This window comes from Strongylocentrotus purpuratus, unplaced genomic scaffold, assembly GCF_000002235.5.
Source record: "Strongylocentrotus purpuratus isolate Spur 01 unplaced genomic scaffold, Spur_5.0 spur5_scaffold_5, whole genome shotgun sequence".
Taxonomy (NCBI): Eukaryota; Metazoa; Echinodermata; class Echinoidea; order Camarodonta; family Strongylocentrotidae; genus Strongylocentrotus; species Strongylocentrotus purpuratus.
The window spans coordinates 1,926,818-1,945,805 of NW_022145611.1; the positions used below are offsets into that span (position 1 = coordinate 1,926,818).

Consider the following 18,988-nt stretch of genomic DNA (forward strand, 5'->3'; position numbering starts at 1 on the left):
TCGTCTTTATTAACAATGACGAGGGTCAAAGTACACTGTTGGTCATAATGATGGAATAATTATTTTTATCCCAATTTATGGAATGATTTTGGAAAAATTCCTCTGTAGGGCCATGCATTATGGTTCAAGGCATGCCCACATAGAAGATTTTGTTATGTTAGGGGTCGGGGCAAAATGCGATGAATTATTTAAAATTTATTGCATTTTATTTGTTATTTTGTTTTTGTGGGGGCGTCGACGTCCCCTAGTGCCCGCTGCGTACAGTCATGATTCATTGGCTAAGCAAAGGCCTCATTACTGTGATCCCCCAGGATCAAAATCGTGTCGATGTGCTATATTAGCGCCCTTTTATGAGCAATTAATCCCCATTACTGTCAGTTATGACTTAAAACGTAGGTCCCCTAGTTGATTAGCATAGTAGTACACACATGCTTTAGCAATCACGCAAAACAAACACTCCCAAATTGTCATTCAATAAAATCTGAGAATGTATGCTATTATCTAGATCTATTAGGAATAAATTTTTGTCAAAATCATTCAATAAATTGGGGTAAAAATAATTATTCCACCATTATGACCAACAGTGTACAACCTGCAAAGGTTACAGATAAAGGCGTTATCAAGGAGAAAGGTCAAGTGGCCCACTATCCAGTCGTAATTTTAAAATAGTTCATGTACCGTAGGGTTGCATTGTTTTAAGATTTTATTCAACGAAAAAAAAACTCTATCTGACACTCCTACACATCCTCTTGTTCACTCCAGTTCAGAAGAGCAAACACTAGAACGCCCTCTCCCCTGCCTCACATATTCTCTAACTGCGTATGGATGAAGGCTCATAATTGTTAATATTGATATTCATATACATCTGTAGCTGAATAAGTTGATCGAGGAAGAAGAATGTGAAAGCAAAATGGCCTCATTGTTTATAGGTATAATACCTCTGACATTTTCACCACTAGCATTGTTAACTCCAACATTAATACCGCTGACATCTTTACCCGGCACCAATTTTCGACCAATCTTTTATCGTTCCTTAAGGGGGTAAAATGTGAAATTACCTACCAAAAATTGTGAAACCAGTACGTGATTATGAAGTCTAAAATTGGTAGGTTTTAGGGGAAAGTAAGACGTCCGATAGAAAGGTAGGGAGAGATGGAAGGTTTATAAGGTGACGGATGGGAGAGGAAGGTGAGTAGAGATGGAAGGGGTGTGGTAAAACCTTGATAGAGTACGGAATGCATTGGGCCCGCCTTACGGCCCCTGACGGGGTTGAGGGGGCGGAGCCCCGGAAACCTAGGAGTTTTAGGCATTTAATTACGGTCAGATTAACATATTTTTATACCATTTTTGTGACACTAGCAGGACACTAATTGGCGTGAAGTCAAGGGGGCCGAGACCAGCACAGGGGTTTTAAGCATTCAATTACCGTCAGATTAGGATCCAGCCGTCCGCCCTAGGGCCCGAGGTGGGGTCCAGGGGGCAGAGCCACCGGAAATCAAGGGGTTTTAGGCATTTAATTACGGTCAGATGAGCATCCAGGTGCCTGACTTTGGGCCCTAGGTGCAATCCAGGGGACAGGGCCCCCAGGAGCTCAGAGGTTCTAAGGCATTTAATCACGGTCATATGAGCAATTTTTTTTTTTTTTTTGGGGGGGGGGGGCGGAAATTGGAAAATTACGTCGTCAGATATTTCGTTCAGTGGCTTGGGGGGGGGGGGTGGGGGAGGAAAAGTTTTTTGTTTGTTATTGCTTTCTTTAGCACCATATATATATATATATATATATATATTCCCTTTTTTTCCCTTTTTTTGCCAGGGGGGGGGGGGCCCGGGCCCCCTGGATCCACCACTGGAGGTGTGGCAGGCTATGAAGGAAGAGTTTGTAATTTACATAATAAGTGAGTTGATTGATTAACTAAATAAACTGCTGTGTCACTTGCTACATTCTAAACTAAGAGTAATTGGTAGATTTTAGGGGAAAGTAAGACGTCCGATAGAAAGGTAGGGAGAGATGGAAGGTTTATAAGGTGACGGATGGGAGAGGAAGATGAGTAGAGATGGAAGGGGTGTGGTAAAACCTTGATAGAGTACGGAAGATAAGATTGAGGTTGACAGAGATGAGAGTGGTGAGATGGAGAGGGCGAAGGGATTGGGGTGATATACAGAAGAAAGGACACACAGAGAGAGGGAGATAGAGGGAGAGAGAGAGAGAGAGAGAGAGAGAGAGAGAGTGGAGGGAGGGAGAGAGAGAGAGAGAGAGAGAGAGAGAGAGAGAGAGAGAGAGAGAGATAGGGGTGGAGTGGGGAGACGAGACAGAAAGGAGAGAAAGAGAAACGACGAAAGGCAGAGGTGTGCAGGCGCAGATCCAGGATTTCTTGGGGGAGGGAGCCCAAATTCGAAATTATGCGAGCCAAATATTGGTATGTAATGGTGACACCGGCAGTGGCAAAAACGTTGGGGGAGGAGGGGGGGGGGGGAGATAGACGAAAAATCCCCATCAACCCGCTCTTACATGCAGGCAACGCTGAACGTTTCTCCGCGGGGTCAAGGGGTGGAGCCCCCAGAAGCTCAGGGGGGATAGGCATTTAATTACTGTCTGGTGAGCATATTTTGATACCTTATTTGTGACACTGGCAGGACACAAATTGTTGTTGGGTCCAGGGGCGGATTCCCCAGAAGCTCAGGGGTCTTATACATTAAATTAACGTCAGATGAGCATATTTTTATTCCTTATTTGTGACACTGGCAGGTCACAAATTCGCCTGGGGTCCATGGGGCGGAGCCCCAGGAAGCTCAGGGGTTTCGGGCAATAAATTACGGTCAAATGAGCATATTTTGATACTTTATATGTGACACTGGCAGGACACAAATTGTTGTTGGGTCCAGGGGGCGAAGCCCCAGAAGCTCAGGGGTTTGTGTCAATAAATTACAGTCGGATAAGCATAATTATACCATAATTTGTGACACTGGGAGGTCACTAATTGGCGTGGGGTCTAGGGGGCGGAGCCCCCAGTAGCTAAGAGGTTTAAGGCATTTAAAACGGTCAGCCAAGCTAATTTACATAATAAGTGAGTTGATTGATTAACTAAATAAACCGCTGTGTCACTTGCTACATTCTAAACTAAGAGTAACTCCAAACTCCAAAGTCAGTTGACAGTAGATCATTAAATCGGTATTCGATTCCCTGCCACAGTCTTAACGTTCCTTGGCAAGGCATCAATCTGCCAAGGTTTGTTAACCTCTATGTCAGACACTCAGAGGTAAAGGATGGCAAGGATAAAAATGTCGAAGGTTCAAATGTCGGAGGTTAAAATGTCAGAGGTAAAAATGTCAGAGATAATAATTTCAGAGATAAATATGCCTGAGGTTAACAACAAAGAAGGGGTGGGGCACCCAGATTTAAGCAGGCTTTTTTGTTCTAAAATATAAGACCTGAACAGCCCTAAGGAATGCGTTGGAATTGAATATTGGAGGAGTTTTAGAAAATGTTATTTGTTTTATTTGATATAACAATTGCCTTCATTAGTGTTTGATATTTTTAACTGAAAAGAATAACGGTTTTCATTAAACTTCAATCAAAACTAGGTCCCCATTATTTTTGTTAATGTCACATGTGATAAAATGTTATCATATGGACTAAAATATCACTCCGCCGGGAAAACCACAGGTATGCGCGTTTTGACTGACGTTGCTGACATTAAGCGACACATACATGCACGCGTATCGTTAATGCCTCTTCCACACAACAGCCAGTAGTCTACTGAAGTCGATTTTTTTTTTAATTATAAAAAATGATGCTTAATTTTTGGGGTACTTTTCAGTAATTAATCAGGCTAGGATTTACGGAGAAAGCTCAGAGTGTTGACAGCCCCCCCCCCCCCCCCTCCCCAAGCCTCCCGCAAAATGACTGATCTGATACATTTTGATATTAGAGTATACGTGTTTTGTCTTCATTAACAATGACGAGGGTCAAAGTACAACCTGCAAAAGTTACAGATAAAGGGGTTATCAAGGAGAAAGGTCAAGTGGCCCACTAGCCAGTCGTAAAAGACGTTTTCTTGTTAATTTCTGTACCGTAGGGTTACATTGTTAAAAAAAACTCCACCTGACACTCCCACACATCATTTTGGTCGCTCCAGTTCAGGACAGCAATCACTAGAACGCCCTCTCCCCCGCCTCACAAAGGGAGAGAGAGAGAGAGAGAGAGAGAGAGAGAGAGAGGGGGGGGGGGGAGAAATGAGAGGGGTAGAGAGATGGGAGGAGTATGGTAGAAGAACGATAGGATTCGGAAGGGTAAGTAGGGTGTGAGAGATCGTATAATTTTTACACAGAAAAACAAGGGAAATTCGCCTTTAACCATAATTATTTTGATATACCTCGTTTCATACATGTATAATGCAATCAATATGACATGCATTGGCCCGAAACCAAGTGGTAACTCAATTTGTAAAGAATGTATGATATCTCAAGAAAAATAATCTTTTGTCAAAGTTCTCCTTTAATTCAAAACTTGCAACCTCACAAACAAGCAACCAGCTTTTAACGGTATCTTATTTTTTCTCTGCCTTCTCAAAAATTCTCTTGGTTGAGACGTCACCTTTAGTCATTGTGATACACAACGCACCATCTACGAGCTCACGTTTCTCTTCCGGTTCATTATCACCAGAGTTAGCTGACTTCAATACCATTGCCTGTCCGTCCCAACTGTTAAAAAGAGAAGAAAGAACAAACAAAAATAATCGCTGAAGTTAATACCTGATAGAGAATTTTAACCGAAATAATTGAGTATTGCGTATCAATATTTCAGTCGTGGCATTGTCTAACATAAAAGGTTTCCTATTGGATACATAAAACTTTGAATTTGATTTGTGTACGGATGGATAATTAGATGGATAAACAAGGATCAGAGATAAGTCAAAAGCTAAAGATATATATGCCTATAGATACATGCTGATTCATTATTTTGTAAGCAAATACAAAGATTTTGAGACATAAAAACAAACTTTATTGACGTATTCAATTTGTTTCAAACATCAAATGTTGTTTTCATGATGATCCAAGCGCCTTTCCGAGGATCAGCTAAATTGTACCATTATATATATAAACTGTATGCAAGACAGATTTCATCCCAAACATGTAATCTTAAAATACATCACATGTTTGGGGAAGAAATGTCCATTGAACATCGCAAGAAAAGATAAATGTTTAAAAATAAAATTCTTCCGGTTCCAAGGTTTGTTCTGACTTGTTTTTCAATACAGATCGATCATTCGATCTTATTTACTGGGTGTAAGCCATAAATGATGATATAAAGCCAATCTTACGTTGCTATTCTGTGCAGGGTAACCTTGCGGAAGCTATTGTACGTCTCAAAAGCTTCACCGACTGTGAATTCCATTTCTTGTTGGCCAACCGGCAAACTGCAAGAGACAAGTCATCATCTACACTATTATGTACAGTAATTCATGCATGATTTTGTTCATTAGCAGGGGCAACCATTCCATGCAATGACCGGAGAGAAAATTTCAGTAGTGGGGACGTGTCCTCCCCCCCCCCCCCCCCCATCCCTCATGAGATCACCGCTCTTGGCCAAGTCACCAGCGAGAATACGCTGCCACAATTGTGTATTAATAATAATAATAATAATAATAAAGTTACTTATAAAGCGCTTACCACCAAAGTCTCTAAGCGCTTAAACACACAAAAAAGACTGATAAACAATTACATAAAACAAAACAAAAAAGTGCAAATAAACCTACAAATTACAATACATATGGAAAACACATCAAAGTGAACATAGTGATATCAATACATAGTTCATAGTAGGGTTGCAGACTTTGCTAGCATATCGTCAAGTGGAAGTGATTGCCATCATCGGGTAGTTTGCTTTGTTGTTATACAATCGTTAAATTGCATTGAGTGAATTCATTAGTTTCCTTATCATTTTATTTAAAAATTACCTTTCCATGTAAATGAATATAAATTCATACAACTTTTCCGTTACAGTATATCATTGAACAAATTAACTTAAACTGACATTCATTATACTGCCTAAGCTTCTAGCTAACTGATTGTTTTGCAGCCTTCTTTCACTTTGCCAAAACAAATACATTGTACTCTTGCTCTTGATGTAGGCATATGTGTAAACTTGAACATGCATATGATACGAAATAATTATGGTTTCTACCGGAATCACAGTCAAGTTGAGGTTGGATTAAAACAATAGCACGATTGGTCTTTGTACACCACAAAAATAGTGACTATCCAGGTTATAATTCGATATAGTCTGCTAGTACTAGTCTTTTACAATGTCGTCTCCTTTTCTCAAGTACGTCTTTACTTCCGACTAAGTATCACTTATACATTCAAAGAGAGTAACTTCAAAGAAAAAATATAGGAGATTTAGTGGTTACGCATAATCTTAACCCACAAAAATTATAAACCCACGACAGAAATGAAACAACAAAAGAAGGAGAAATAATATATACACGTGTCGAAAATGAGCGAGTAGGTCCAAAGGAATAGTACTGAATGGAATTGGATAAGTGGGAGGGAGGTGCCCATCTCCCTTAACATCAATAAGTTTGCAAGTATTGATTTTGTCATGCGTTTACAAGAAAATTCAACATAATTTGACTTTGGAAGTGGAAGATATTACACAGAGCTTAAGTTAATGTTTTGACGATCTTTGTAAATCTACTTGGTTTAATGCCCTTATCAGGGATTTGCAAGTGCTCTAAAACTTATCTCAAAGTTTATGTGTAGCAGTAAGAAATAGGAAACTATGATCATTTTAAGAGGAAATTAAAGGAATACCTAATACTTGACAGTCAGAGAACAGAAGTGAATGACATGTTATATGATTAAAATTGTTATTCTTCTGTCGGTTCATACTTTTTCATGTTGTAAATACTTATGTTTTCGTACGTTATAGAAATTCTACAAATTGATCATTATTTTCCTCTTCTTCCTTCTCCTCTTTTTTCTTCTTCTCCTTCTTCTTTTTCTTCTTGTACTTAATATCATTTCTATCATCAGTTTAATGTTGTTACTATTATTATTATCTTTAATAAGTAGTTCTTTTAATTTTCTTATCTGTTTGTAAATATTACTATTTTAACTTATTAATGTTATACATGTCTGTAAGGGACCCCACTGGAAATAAGCTCTCGAGCTTTCGTGGGTTATCCTGTTCAAGCTGACTTATTTTTGATCTGTTATTATTGAATATTGTTGTATGTTGGAAGCTTGTCGAATAAAAATCAATCAATCAATCAATCAAGATGGGTTTATGAAAGTACGTGCAAAATTTGTGATCAAGAGACCGCATGTGTTTTTTTGTTCTATGAGTTTAAATTGAAGCCCTAATTTTGTACACAACAAACGGGGTAAATAAAACACTGTCAGGTGCGAAATTTAAATTTGAAAAGAAAAATTACTTTATTTCTGCTAATAATTAATATTTTTCCTCCATACTCATATGAATTTTTCAATTATGATGTTTTACAACATTTGGGCCCTTTCACAAGTTTTGACATTTTCACCTAAATTAAACAAGTTTGTCCGAATTAGATTTGAGATTAGTCAGAGGCGCCACTAATTGTATTATGTTTATACAAATCTATCATGTTTAGAGTTTGGTTAGACTTCTGTATTTTGTCAGAATTAAACCTGAACCCCCCCCCCCCCCCCACACACACACACAGTGTTATTTAGTGTACGGATATGCATGTTCCCTCCTTTTGAAAACACCCTCTAAGTCCGGTGTGTAAAGTCGTTTTTGTACCGGACATTTTGGTAACACTAATGGTATCCCTCCGTTCACGAAGTGGGGGGGGGGGGGGGGGGGCATGAAACCTCTGTCAGCAAATTTAAATGTTGTCTGTTTCCAGTTTATTTGTAAACCCTTGTAAGGGATTTAAAACTCTGAAGACCATTTTGGGGAAATTTTGGTGAAGATTGAATTTAGATATGATGTGTGTTACTCACATGATCTTGATCTTGAACTGATTTCCATCCTGTTCAATATCTTGGTACATGGTGGCCGATTTTATAACCTTCCTAAGGACGAAGTTTATTCCATTGGCTTGAAGATACTTCTCAAAGTTTTCGTCGTTTTTCTTCAGCTTCCAGTACCCAGACATGTCTGGTAGCACGCCCGACGATGCCATTTGTGATTTCCAATATCACGGACGTGATCTCCACGGAGTACTGCTTGTTGGGAATGTACGTCCCGGACCAGGAACAACAAAAACTTTCCAACTTCAGTAATCCATATAATAATACGCTAAGGCGTCGAGGGGGGTATCCGGGGTCCATTTTACGGCGCCCAGATCTCCCCTCCCGCCCGCCCCCGGGCGCCGCCGGGCGGTCCCGCGGACGGACGGGGTTTCAATCTACGGAATTGGCCACGTCCCGGCCCGGTGCGACGTCCCGGTCGTCGTCGACGTCGTCGATGCGTCCGCACGTCCCACTTATCCGTCACGAATTTCGTGTTTTAGCATGAAACGGAAGTGGACGAGCGGTCTGAGGCGCCGGTTGCGTTCGATTCGCGGGCAGCTCTTGCACTTTTTGCACGCACGGGTTCGATCCCGCCTCCGTCTCAATTTTTTTTTCTTCCCCGTGTTTGTTTTGTATATTTTAGATTTTGTAATCTTTACCATTTTTTTAATTTTAATTAAAATGTAGACCTCATATTTAAAATTTAAACGAGTTGAGTCTTTATTTGATATTTATTAGCTTATTTCATGATATCTAGGCCTAAAATCAGCGCAACAGACGTCTTCCCATATCCACGTCCAAACTTAGAGACCTATTTCCATCATTATTGCCGGGATTTTTATATAGGTTTCGTGAGTGGAGGTATGAAATCAAAGCTTATTTTGTGATTATTCTGGCCATGTTTACTCAGTTTTGATTATCATTTATTAAAGGAAAGTTTTCACAAGAAAATCAGAGAAAAACATCGTTCGGTTTCAAGAGCTCTGCCGTACGCATACAGTGTGTAGTGCAGTGCAGCTGCACTGGCTGCTCGACTGAGCTGAGCTAGCTATTCAGAGTCGAAGAGACTATGAAGGGCCAAACATGCGATATATTCGACAACTATACGCTATATTATGTATCCATCCATGCGACTATTTATGTCTATCCATTCATTGAAGTAGGCCTACACGTGAACACAACAGCGGGCAGGCCGAAGTGCCATAAGATCGTTGGGGGGGGGGGGGGGGGGGCAAAATATTTTTTTTTGCATTTTACATGTTACAAAAAAAATCTGCATCTTACATGTTACATGCAGACCCCACAAAACATTTTTCAAAGTGTGGGGGGGGGGGGGGGGGGTCAGGTAGATCGAAGCGAGTTGAGTGTAGGCGTGGGGTCCACGGGTTGTGGGGGGGGGGGGCGAGGGGGATCAGGTAGATCGAAGCGAGTTGAGCGTAGGCGTGGGGTCCACGGGTTTCAAGGGGCCATAAACCCCCGAAAGCTCGGGGGGTTTAGGCGTTTAATTAGGGTCAGATGAGCATATTTTTAATACTTTATTTGGCGTGGGGTCAATACGTAGAGTTGCGTAGTGTTGCGTACCAACTACGCTGGCCTACGTTACTATATGCTGGGGGACGGAAAGGGGTACGCAAGATGAACGAAAACAATTCAACATGTTTAATTTTTTTCGCGTACTTTCGGCGTAGAAACTTGACGCAGAAAGTACGCCTTTTACGCAACACTACGCTACATGACTACGCAACAGTACGCTACCCTACACCAGATTGACAAAGCAGTAAAAGCTTTCCACACAGTAAGCAACCATAAGCAAACCTGTATGCCAGCCTACGCATAACCTACGCAGGGACTATTTTCCCATTAATACGCAGCCTAATTTCTGCGTAGTCGGTACGCCACACTATGGAACTCTACGCAGTTCCAGTGGCTTAAAGAATAACTACCGGTATAGTTGGATCGTTTTTGTTTTTTTATATAAGGCCAAATTAAAAAAAAAACATGTTTAGCGTCCTGTTTTTTCGAAAAATGGGAAGGAGGCCCTTTTTTTCTCTTTTTTTTCTTTCAAAATGGCCGCTCCGTACATTTTCCCTGACATTCAGCCTATTTTTCAAGATGGCGGCCGACAATTTTTTTTTTTCTTTTTTAAAATCAGAAATACATTTTAGCAGTGCTTTTCATGTTTTTTTTCTTTCAAAAAAAAAAAAATTAAAAAAAAAATAAAAAATATATTAAAAAAAAAAATAGGAGGCGGCCCCCAAAAAGGAAGCAGGCGGGAACGCTGTTTTTTTTTCTTTCAAAAATAAAAAAAATAAAAAAATAAAATATTTAAAAAAAAAGCGGGCGGGGACGCTAAACATGTATATTTTTTAATGGCCTGAATGGCAAATAAAGTTCTTGGTGGTTTTAATTTAGACAGTCTCTATATATCTATTTACACCCCCGCCCCCCTCTAGAATCCCGCGGATTTCCGCGGGTCCTGCTAGTCTATTTATTATTAGCGCAACAACAATTAGTTTGTAGTCCAATCAAAAGGCCTAGCATAGGTGTACAAATGACATGCATTTATTATACAGGAGACATACGTATGGTAGCTCTATGCACAGATAACCATATTCCATACGAATACGAAATATCAATATAGTCCTAGACATTACATGAAAGAGCTTGTAAACCAAACATTGGACTTTGATCTCCAATATACACATGATGCAATAGATCTCTTTCAAAGTGACCTGTTGTGATTTTTGTGCATGTGTCATTCTTATAACCGTGTGAATGAGCCCAAAACAATATAGCAAAGCAAAATGAAAACTTTGCATACATTTGACGTGATAAGCAAAAATCTCTCTCTCTCTCATTCTGTTTTTTTTTTTTTTTTTAATTATTTTTACATGCATTGATTATTTGACTCGGTCACTTTCCTTTTTTGTTGAACTAGAGACACCCAAAACAAATCTCTCTTTGTCGCCCTCTCTCTTTTTCTGTCGCTCATGCTGTATTTCTCTTGTTTTACATGCATTCAAGTTACTATCCTTTCTGTAGAACTCGAGACACCCAACGGAAATCTCTCTCTGTCGCCCTCTCTCTCTTTTTGTCACTCATTCTGTTATTGTCTGGTTTTACATGCAAGTCACTTTCCTTCCTAGAGCACTCAGGTGACGTATATGCAGACCGCAAAAAAAAATCTGTCTTTTTCTCTCTCTCTCTCTCTCTCTCTTTCTCTCTCTCTCTTTCTCTCTCTCCCTCTCTCTCTCTCACACACACATACACACGCACGCGCACACGCACTATCACACACACACACACACGCACTCACTCACTCAGGCGCGGATCCAGGATTTCTTAGGGGAGGGGGCCCAACTTTTTTTGTTTTTTTTGCTCCCAACCCCCTAAAAAGGTAAAAATCACGTGTTTTTGCATGATTTTTTTCTCAAGGGGGGGGGGGGGGTCCCCCTGGATCCGCCACTGCACTCACTCACGAAGAGTAACTGCTATATCCCTACCAATTTTTCGCAACTCTTTCTATCCCTCCCTTGCTTTCCCCCTCTTTCGCTCACTCTTCCTATTTTTCCCCTACTCCCTCCATTTATATACACCATTGTCGTGTGGTATACATGTATGTTATCTTTCAATATATTTATCTTTGGATGGCTCTCTCTCTCTCTCTCTCTCTCTCTAGATATCTCAATTTATCATTCTAATTGTTCTTTACGAGTCGGCACCATCCCTCTTTTCATCTGTAATAATCCCTTCTAATTCTCCTCATGCTTTTCATAGTGATTTAAAATATTATACACATCCGTTGTTAGGACGTGTACCAATCGTCATAGTTACATCACTAAAGTATCAAATTTTAAACTCATACCACTAAACCAAGACATCAGATCAAATTCTTTCGTAACTGTAGAACATGTTTATTGCATCAAAAAATGATTTGGTTAATTAAACATACAAACGTCAAATGTCGCATCTCCATTGTGCGCTCTCTCCCTCTCTCTCTCTCTCTCTCTCTCTCTCTCTCTCTCTCTCTCTATCTCTCTCTCTCTCCTACTTCCTCTCCCCCTCTCTCTCTCCCTATCTCTCTCTCTCTCACCCACGCCTACTCTTCTACTTTAAGATATTGTAAATCAATTCAATAGTTCAAATAATGTACATTGATTATGATATAGATGCTGCTTGTAAATTTGTCAATACATTAGATTGGAATGATTTTCATATGGAATGTCAAATGTCACAATGGTCACAATTTAAATCACTCTTGAAAAGTAATATTCATACGGCACGATAATAAAAATAATAATCTGGATTTACATAGCGCTTAATACGGAGTACCGTCTTTAAGAGCTTTACAGATTATTATTACCCCAGTCGTCGGATTCATTCACGCTAAATGTGCACCGTCTCCACTCCCTGGGGAGTATTCTTACCATATGGCCACCGTCAACTAAACACAAATGCTTTCGTCATCCTACCGGGTCCCCATTTCTCTCTGGGGTACTGAGTGGCAAATGTAGATTAATGATCAGGCCCGAAAACAATTATTCCTCATCCAGGCAATGTTTTATAAACTTATTGGTTATACAAGCTATCACAAGTTTCGGAGAAGTTTCCTGCAGTCAATCAAAAACCAATTTTAGTAGCTAATATAAACTATTTTAACTTGTTATTGGGAACAGGTCTTTTTGCAATATTGACCGTAAATTCACATGGATGTGCTATTGTAACGGCATGTACATTCGTTAATGTTTCTTTCTCTATTATTGCTTATCGAAAGAATGGGTTACTTTAGTACAAATATGTAATCATCCATTTGCAGCTAGAAAAATTAGTCAAAGGAATTAGGTCCATAAACTATTTTTTTAAATAAAATAATAATGATTCCATATTCCATTTAAATATCATGGTACTATTTTCATAATTAAATACATAAAACACGGTAAAAGAGGGTTGACAAATTTGTCAGACCAGTGTTAACCATCCACATCATACTTTGTTGAAATGTCTGACGGCTGTGACGTCACCTTTCCTTTGTGTTATCGTCATATGATTGGCATCTATCAGTTCTCTCGTTGCTACAACTCCATTCGGGTCTGCCTTGTTCCTAAAAGAAATAATGATACAAAACGAACACGAATGTCAATTCTGTGATGTCGAGATGAGTACAGTTCATAAAATAATCATAAAAAGAATAATATTCCTTTGATATATATCTTCAGAGCGTACTTATAGTCCATGAATAGTTATTTTATTGAAAGGACCGGGCCACGAGCATAACCATGAGCAGAAAATTCCAGAAATATAAATAATGTCACCCTTTGGGACTTCTAGACCTTCTCATTAACTCCTAGGTAATAACAGCATACTTGCATTTTGTATCTTTCATTTACGATGTTAGGTAGACAAATGGAAAAATCAGCTTTAACATTTTTTTTGATACGTTCAACTGGTTTCAATATACACCTCTTTATGATGAGTTAATGATTATCAAAACAGATTTAGATAATAGAGAATTCGAGACCGGTTCCATCTCTGAATTTCATCTCTGTAACAGTTTGTTTCATTGGGCCAGTTTAACACAAATTACATTACCATGGAACAGCCTAATCATTCTTTGAATGTAATAACTCTGTAAATTTCCATCTAGAACGCGCGATGTAGATGGGCAAGTCAAACCAATTATTTTGTCCCATACGTTAGCGACCACATAAGATATTATTATCAAGCTCAAAGTTCTACTAGAACTTGGACCAGAGACAATTATCAAGTAAAACGACATTTCTTTTTGTCATTTCATGCTCATGGGTCTATAGTGTATTTCCATAATACTTGTGGAACGTATCGGACATAAGTTGAACTTGCAAAGATATGGTGTATGTGGCATTGCACGCTGAACTCAGTAACCCATAGCAGTACAGTCTCTCCTCTTCGTGACATTTTGCTTCCGGAATTTTTTATAAGGAATGCTAAAAATTAAACATTATACTTGAGCAAAAAGGCACAAAAATCACAGATTTTCAAAGTCTATTTCCAATGTAGTACGTTGTGGCCGCTCTCGAATTAGAGCGATCTAATTCAAGATTCTACGTTGGCAGCGCGGTGTAAAATATAAAAACACTATCTTGGTGTACACATTGGGGGATTTTTGCGATAAAAAAGTTGTAATTTTCTTTCATATAGCTTCATTTAATAAACATTCTATTTTTTCAAACTACGAAGAAGTGTACAAATTAAGATCGATTGCTGTCAATGTGAGGAGGAAAACTGATTACTTCATAAATAAAAAATCTTTTGGAGAGAGGCGTAAATATTCTCGAAAAGAATGAAACGCCGATAATATCAACAACAACAACAAGAACTGATACGGGGTAAGCCGAATACTACAACTAAACTCACGTGATAACTATCTTATCACCGTCCCACTCAGTCATCAGCATCTCATCTTTCCCCGAGATAGGATTCTTGAACTTGAACTCTTGGCCTACAGTAAACTCCAGTGTCTCTGTCTTGATCGATGTCTTATTAGTGACGACGAAGTGGTCTCCATTTTGGGTGATCTCCTGCTGGGGTGACAGGGAGGTGATGGCTTTTCTCTTGAGTATGTTGACACCTAGAGCCTTAAGGAGATCGTCAAACTTCTCGTCTTTAGTGTGCTTCCATTTACCTTCGAAGTTGACCTTGGCCATGGCTGTTGGAGGTTGAGCTCGATGGACTGATATATTCTGTGGAAATAATAATAATAACGACAACATTAGTAACAATAGCTGTAGTAGTAACGGTAATAAGAATGAGAATGAGAAATAGGATAGTTGTCCATGGGGTAGCTGTCCTAGAGGATGGTTGTCTGGGGGTAGTTGTCCTGGGGGTAGTTGTCCTGGGGTAGTTGTCCGGGGGGGGGGTAGTCGTCCTAGAGGGTGGTTGCCCTAAGGGGTAGTTGTCCTCGGGGATAGTTGACTGGGGGTGGTTATTCGGGGGGGGGGGGGTGGATGTCTAGGGGGTAGGTGTCCTAGAACCGTTACGAATAAATGTTAACTCAATAGTCAGAATTCAAATTGCATACATTAGTTGTTGCTAGGTAGGACACACATTATGGTTTTGATTACCTTATAACACGTAATATATGCAATTTACATTTTGAATATTGAAATACAATTATTTATTTGTAACAGGTGGATGAAATAATTATTCGTTTCAAGGCACTCAAATAAATTTTGTTACATTAAGAAAATGGCCTATTTGGTAATGACCAATATTATTTACGCAAATATTCCTAATTTTGAATGTAGAGCAATTCATCTATCGAACCCAAAGTCATTATTATAGTCAGACGGCAGAATAAATAAACATGTATTTCAATAGACAGAATGCCAATTGCATATCATATATTACGCGTTGTTAGGTAGGGAAAGCCATAATATTCGTCCTACCTAGCAACAAAATGCAATTCGCGTTCTGATTATTGAGGTACACTTATTTGTAAAAGGTGAACTAAATGATTCGTGTCGAGGCACCTCGATCACAAAGACGTAGGCCTATGCATTGTATTTCGTTACATTACGAAAATGGCTCATTCATACGATTCATATTCACAAAGTACATAAAGTAAAACAAGAAAACTTACAATTATAATTCAATGTGTGTGATGACGGGATCCAGTTATCACACGAGCTTAAAAACACCACGGTCACAGTTTTTGTAGGATGGTAAAACTACTGGAGTTCCACACTGACCAATCATACAATATTCTCGTTCAGAGCAGACGATGACTCGCAGTATATTACACTCCCTCTCTCATTAGCTACTACTATTAGACTACAGGACATGTGTGTTCTCATATAAAGGTAGCCGGTCTTCTTATAGCCTAGACCTTTGTCAACATGATGCCAAATACACCCTTCTTGTGTTTGCTCTTCAATTGAAATAACCCGCTCGTCACGTAAGCGATCTTTTATTATGGTAATTACCTTATTTATAGGGGTAAACTGTGAAGTTGTGTGATTACATAATACTCAGTAAATATTCCCAATGTGTAGGGTCTCACTTACTGACCTTGCATGTAAACATACAAGTGATATTGTCTAGTTAAAATTTTGTCCAACATTTTTGTCCGATATTATGGATATGTATACGACTATGGCTAAACACATTCAAAACGTTATAGCATTGTGATTTCAAAGAAATATTATTTAAGAGGAAATATAATTTGCTACGTCTTACGATGCAAAATACCATTTACGTATTAAGGTAACGAGATATAATGCATACGTCTTTTCGAAGTGCCTCAGTACAAATATTTTGTTCTCTTGTATAATTGTATTTTAATGGTCAGAATGCACAATACACATATTACGTGTCGTTAGGTAGGGCAAACAACAATGTGTGACTTACCTGACAACAACTAATATTTGCAGTTCTCATTCTGACGATTAGAATACAATTATTCGTAAAAGATGAATGACATAATTCGTATCGAGGTTCTTCACAAAGACGTATGCATTAGGTTTGGTTACATTACAAAAATGGTATATTCACTGTAATCATCTGATGTTTCCTAGATAAATAGAGCAAACTTTTACTTGTTTCAGTTGTTTGTATGAATCGCATATATTATGTAGGTTATAAGAAATGTAAGATAGCTCCTAATGGCATATAAACGCTTGGAGCAAAAAAAATATTCATTTGTAACTAATTGTATATTTACAAAATTCATCAAATGAGGTAAAGATTCATCTGATATACATACCATTATGCCCTTTCATTAATCATTTAGAGAGGACTGAAAACAAATAATATTTCTTAGAGGAACGTAAGCAGTAACAAGGAACAAAAGAATACAGGTTAACAATTCAAATCTTTTGAACGGGAATGCTTTATTTAGGAAGCATGATTAATTACAAATATGAAATAGTGCCATGAAATATTAGAACATTGCAATTGAGTTTCAACATTTAATACCGCTTTGATGATTTGTTGTAGTCTTTTCTACTAGAAGATATAAGAAAGTCACCATTTTATGAATAATTCTTTTTAGCAGCAAATTTTATCACACATGTTCAATGAACTACAAACAAATATATTATAACTTTCCTTTACAGCAAACACACATAATTATGCATGTTTGGGTACACAATAAATATAATATGCAATTAACCCCTACCATTCTTTATAAGCGTATCATTCACTAGCTCCTCACTAAATACTGGATACCTACCTCTACACACTTTTAATAGGTTTTCACGAAATTTGAATTGAGATGACAGGTATCAAAAAATATTCCTGTTAGAATAGCCTCAACCTTTTTTTAAATTTCGAAAATTAAAGATCAGCTCCGTTATTGGGTAATTAAATATGGATAAACAATACTGCATTGTTACTTGTTGAAGGTTCGCTATGGTAAACCTGTATACGTTTAATGTATAGCATTATGTAGGAGCTTCTTTTTTAATGGATCAACTTTAAGCTTATAAATTTATTTCTTAGTATTTATAAACCTAACATTGATTGCATGACTTACATGAACATTTACATCTATGATATACAAGAGTACGAACGTTAATAGTTAAATATATCAACAAATGCTGCCCACAGTTTCAAAAATAAATGTAAGATCTAAGTTACTTTCAACAAGGTTTATGATGAAGTGATGTAAGCGAATATGAACAATGTCAACTGCTATTACCCACATTTCAGAATTATCCATGCATTAGGCCTGTATCATATTGTCAATTATTACATTTATAGAACATTTTCATTGCCGCTTCAATAGTTTGTGGTTGTCTGCAAGATTACTTCAGAAAACGCAAATTGGAAAATCTATTTGCAATGCAAAGGTGGTTTAATGGTATAGTTTCTGAGGCTTGTCCTACCTACCAGCAATGAAGATGTCCAGCTAATGGAGAAAACTCGTCATCAGCATAGATAAGAAAAGGAACATTTTAGTCACCAATTTGAAAAAATGTTTTGTTCGACGGAAACTTTAACCTTTTCTTTGGGGGAAGGATAGCATGTTAGATTAAAATATCCATTACTCATTTTATGGTAAAGTATCCATCACTCATTTTATGGTAAAATGTACATCATGGTATAGTTAAATAGTCATCTTGTTTTAGTGAAATAGTCTTCTTGATGTGTGTTTTAGCTGTACGTTTAAACTGATTTTGTGACTTGTTTTTTTCCCAAGTGTAATCAGGGGTTCGAAACCATAAACAACCCTAATTTAAAACAGTAACGGGTGATTAAAGGCTATAAACTACTAATGAATGAATAAGAAAAAAAAACCACCGAGTGCATTGGGTCAGGTGGGCGCATTCCTGAAGAAAAAAATAACGATTAACAGGACAGATTTATCACTTTTCTATTTGCCATACATAGGAGATGGAGAGGGAAATAGGTTAAGGTTCATCACCTCACTTCAGAGATTCAACCCTAAAATGTCCCGATACCAGCCTCTTCACTGGTGTATTGAACACCATAGGGTGTATTTGTAACCTTATGTGTGCATTTTTTAACCTGTGCTTTGATGGTTCTAATGAGCACCTTTCAGGGCGAAATCGTCGAAAATGAACCCCAATATTACAACTCGTGTAAACAGTGTATCCAGGGCACTACAGGTTTCAGAGAAAAACAAATGCAGGTTCACGTTGAACCTTTATTTCCTATTAAAGAGTAACCGATCAGGTTTATTCCTAATTGTATGCGTAAATTTGAGGCAGCGACACTGTTCGGACATTGTAATGTAGCAATGTAAACTTTCGAATTGTGAAAACAGACGAACAAGAGTTATGTTAACAAAATATCGATGACAGAAGATCGATCATGCCTGACGTACTGAAAGCCGTTACCATGTTATGCAGTTAATTGTTAACATTTGTAAGTTGTATTTAGTGCTGAGTTTGATTGAATTCTAGTGTTACTCTTTGGTAGTTATTATGAAGCCAGTTACTAGTATACAAAATCGTATATCATGATTATACTGTTATGCCCAACTCACACT

At 38.3% G+C, this 18,988-nt stretch overlaps 1 protein-coding gene across 1 annotated transcript; it reads right to left on the minus strand.

Annotated features, from left to right (window-relative positions):
* Nucleotides 1-4,269: 4,269 nt before the first annotated feature.
* On the minus strand, nucleotides 4,270-15,849 carry LOC574837. Its single transcript, XM_030998423.1, has 6 exons — nucleotides 15,617-15,849; nucleotides 14,392-14,717; nucleotides 12,985-13,099; nucleotides 7,987-8,183; nucleotides 5,322-5,417; nucleotides 4,270-4,701 (listed from the first exon to the last, which is right to left on the minus strand). Exons 2-6 carry the CDS (start codon nucleotides 14,679-14,681, stop codon nucleotides 4,548-4,550), a joined length of 852 nt encoding a protein of 283 aa, XP_030854283.1. The 5' UTR covers nucleotides 14,682-14,717; nucleotides 15,617-15,849; the 3' UTR covers nucleotides 4,270-4,547.
* Between the last annotated feature and the right edge of the window lie 3,139 nt (nucleotides 15,850-18,988).